The sequence below is a fragment of the Ostrea edulis genome, chromosome 1 (genome assembly GCF_947568905.1).
Source record: "Ostrea edulis chromosome 1, xbOstEdul1.1, whole genome shotgun sequence".
NCBI classification, from domain to species: Eukaryota; Metazoa; Mollusca; class Bivalvia; order Ostreida; family Ostreidae; genus Ostrea; species Ostrea edulis.
This window is the reverse complement of record NC_079164.1, coordinates 58,563,685-58,566,184: the sequence shown is the minus strand read 5'-3', so window position 1 is coordinate 58,566,184 and position 2,500 is coordinate 58,563,685. Positions and strand designations below refer to the sequence as shown.

The 2,500-nt window shown below is 34.7% G+C and overlaps 1 protein-coding gene and 1 long non-coding RNA gene across 5 annotated transcripts in view; one reads left to right on the top strand and one right to left on the bottom strand.

Annotated features, from left to right (window-relative positions):
* LOC125664635 (tetratricopeptide repeat protein 24-like) overlaps positions 1–2,500 on the top strand; it is a 138,772-nt gene that overhangs the window by 38,914 nt on the left and 97,358 nt on the right. For all 4 annotated transcript variants that reach the window (XM_056154663.1, XM_048897474.2, XM_048897473.2 and 1 more), the window contains exon 5: positions 520–737. In XM_056154663.1, coding sequence (XP_056010638.1) covers positions 520–737 — 218 coding nt within the window. The remainder of the gene's footprint in view (positions 1–519; positions 738–2,500) is intronic.
* LOC130051915 (uncharacterized) overlaps positions 1–2,500 on the bottom strand; it is an 8,592-nt gene that overhangs the window by 2,799 nt on the left and 3,293 nt on the right. Inside the window, exon 2 of the long non-coding RNA XR_008800181.1 lies at positions 1–1,686. This exon is cut by the window's left edge and continues 2,799 nt beyond it. This is a non-coding gene — a long non-coding RNA (uncharacterized LOC130051915). The remainder of the gene's footprint in view (positions 1,687–2,500) is intronic.

Below are 2,500 nucleotides of genomic sequence, written 5' to 3'. Positions count from 1 at the left end.
CGTTTTGTAGTAAAAAGTGACCGTTCGGATCCGGAATGCGAATTTCCGGATTAGTGATGCAAAATAACCTATAAAAATTCCGTTCCCTAGAAAAATCATCCCCACTGTACACGATTTGTCTTCAAGAGTTTGAAGACGACTATTTGATTGGTCAATTCTTAATGTATACAAAGTAACCTATGACGTTACCCACAGGCCGGTGTTGTCAGACCTTTAACGAGCAGACATAGAAAAAAAGGGGGAGCGAGATTGAAGGTCTGGTTTTAATCAGACTGGGGCTTAAGTCAGTGTAAAGTTATGACCCTGTAAACATTTTGCAAGCAATTTCCAGAGGTAGATATTAATCTTCTTACATTAATGGCTGATGTGATTGACCCAAAGAATTTGCAGAGAAATGAAGAGAAAATTGTCTTTTTAATGCATAACTGATTAATAATCATAGAATATGTGAAGGTTCCCTCAAAGATGGTGTCAGTTGATAGAGATTCAAAATAATTTCTTTATTAATGCTTACTGTAGGTGACAAGAGAACGCAGTGGCAGGTGTGTGAGGGGCTTGGAGCAGTGGCATTCAATCAGAATAATGTAAAAAAAGCTGTGGATTATTTCCAGAAGGCTCTGACTCTGGTGGCATCATCAGAACCCTCCAATGCAATGGCTCAAAACAGGATTGTGGCCAAGATAACAATGGCTCTGCAGACCCAGGTTCAAAAGGAAAGTGCTCTGGTGGAAAGAAAAGTGAGTCAGATTTGTGATGTTATGTACTGTATTTTGCCGTATTTATTTTGCACACTTTTTAGGTCACTTGAGTTTACTCAGGTGACATTGAAATTGGTCTGTGCATGTCATCATCAGTTGTCTGTGATGTGTTAACAATTGAACATTTTTAACTTCTTCTTGATAACTACCATTCCAATTCTTTTCAAATTTGGTATGAAGCATCTTCCGGACAAGGGGAACATAAATTGTAATTTTCAGGACTCCTGCACCCCTGGGGCTTTATGGGCAGGGTAAAAACAAAAAATATCATATTGCAATACGTTTTTTCAGTACAGATATACCAATAAAATGCTCCAGCCCGGAATTAAGTTACAAGCTCGGGATTCCTATTAAAACAAAATCGCATTAAGTACCACTGGCACATGCATTATCGTGATGATGGCTTTGCTATATTTCACAGAGAAGAAAAATAAATCTGTTATTTATTCACTATTATAGTTTATTCTACTTACCAACTGCTTAAATTGTATATTGCCGACTTTAGATAAATATTACTTACTTACTTAAACATTATGGTGTATAAAGGAAAGCGATTTCAGGTAACTCGCACCCTGTATTTTAGAATGTACATCAAACCAACAAACACGTTCCAGTATTTGAAACACAAAAGTGCACATAATCCTTCCTTTTTATGGGATTTATTAAAAGTTAAACCATACACCATATAAGAAAAATGAGTGATGGAGATGTATTACAAGAAAGCCTTAAATAATTCAAAACAACCCTTAAAGAGAGGCTATAGCCATAATGACATCAACCAAAACATACAAGTGGTATTTGATAACTACAATTGAGCAACACTATTATCAGATGCAAATGGAAGCAAAAACAAATAAAAACAAAACAAAAAAAAACTCAGGGTAAACCTCCTTGTCTTTGTCACCAAATACGAGGCCCTCGTACAACCCTGGAATTCAAAAAATAAAACAAAAGCTTTTAAAATACTAGCACATCCTCCAGAGAGACAAAGATTTTTTTTTTCTTCTGATCTACCTATTGTTTCATAAATGCAATAAAAATTTAGGGGATAATATGCTCAAATCATCAATTATAAAATTATCAAATTGCTTAATAATCGTAAAGTGCAAATAGACTCCTGATGAGGTGGATTTGCATGCAGCTAAAATTCTATTTATTCCTCAATCATTTCAATTATTTCAATACTATAACCTTGTATCACACCGCCAAAACACTTAATAATTAGTGTAAGTCGTCATGTGATTATTGAGGTACGTGGCTGATTGGGGTCATATGCTTTCTTACTTGATAAGATAAGATCATTTTAAGTTAATTCTTAGTGAAAATATTGCAATACATATTGCAATACGGTTTAAAATATTGCAATATATCGCAATACGAAATTTCCAGACAATACTCAGCCCTAATTGGAGTTTGATTGGCTAATATTTTCATAACAGGTAAATCTTTTATGTATGAGAAAAATGGAATGATTTCAACATCATAGGTTCACACTTCAAATACTGAGAATGTTATCCAATGGGTTGTGCAGAAGCTCAATGACACCACTTTTAAATGGGGAATGTTTGAGGAACATCTGTAACAGTCCCCGTTACAATTAGAACTAGTTTCTTTGATTTTTCAGGGTGTTATTTGACTGATGTAAGAGTGACTATCTGATTCTCTCCCTATTTTTGGCCCTTTGGGCCCTAATCTGAATCCAAATTTAAATCTTTGCAAAAGTTCTTAAGCTAATTTTTTTT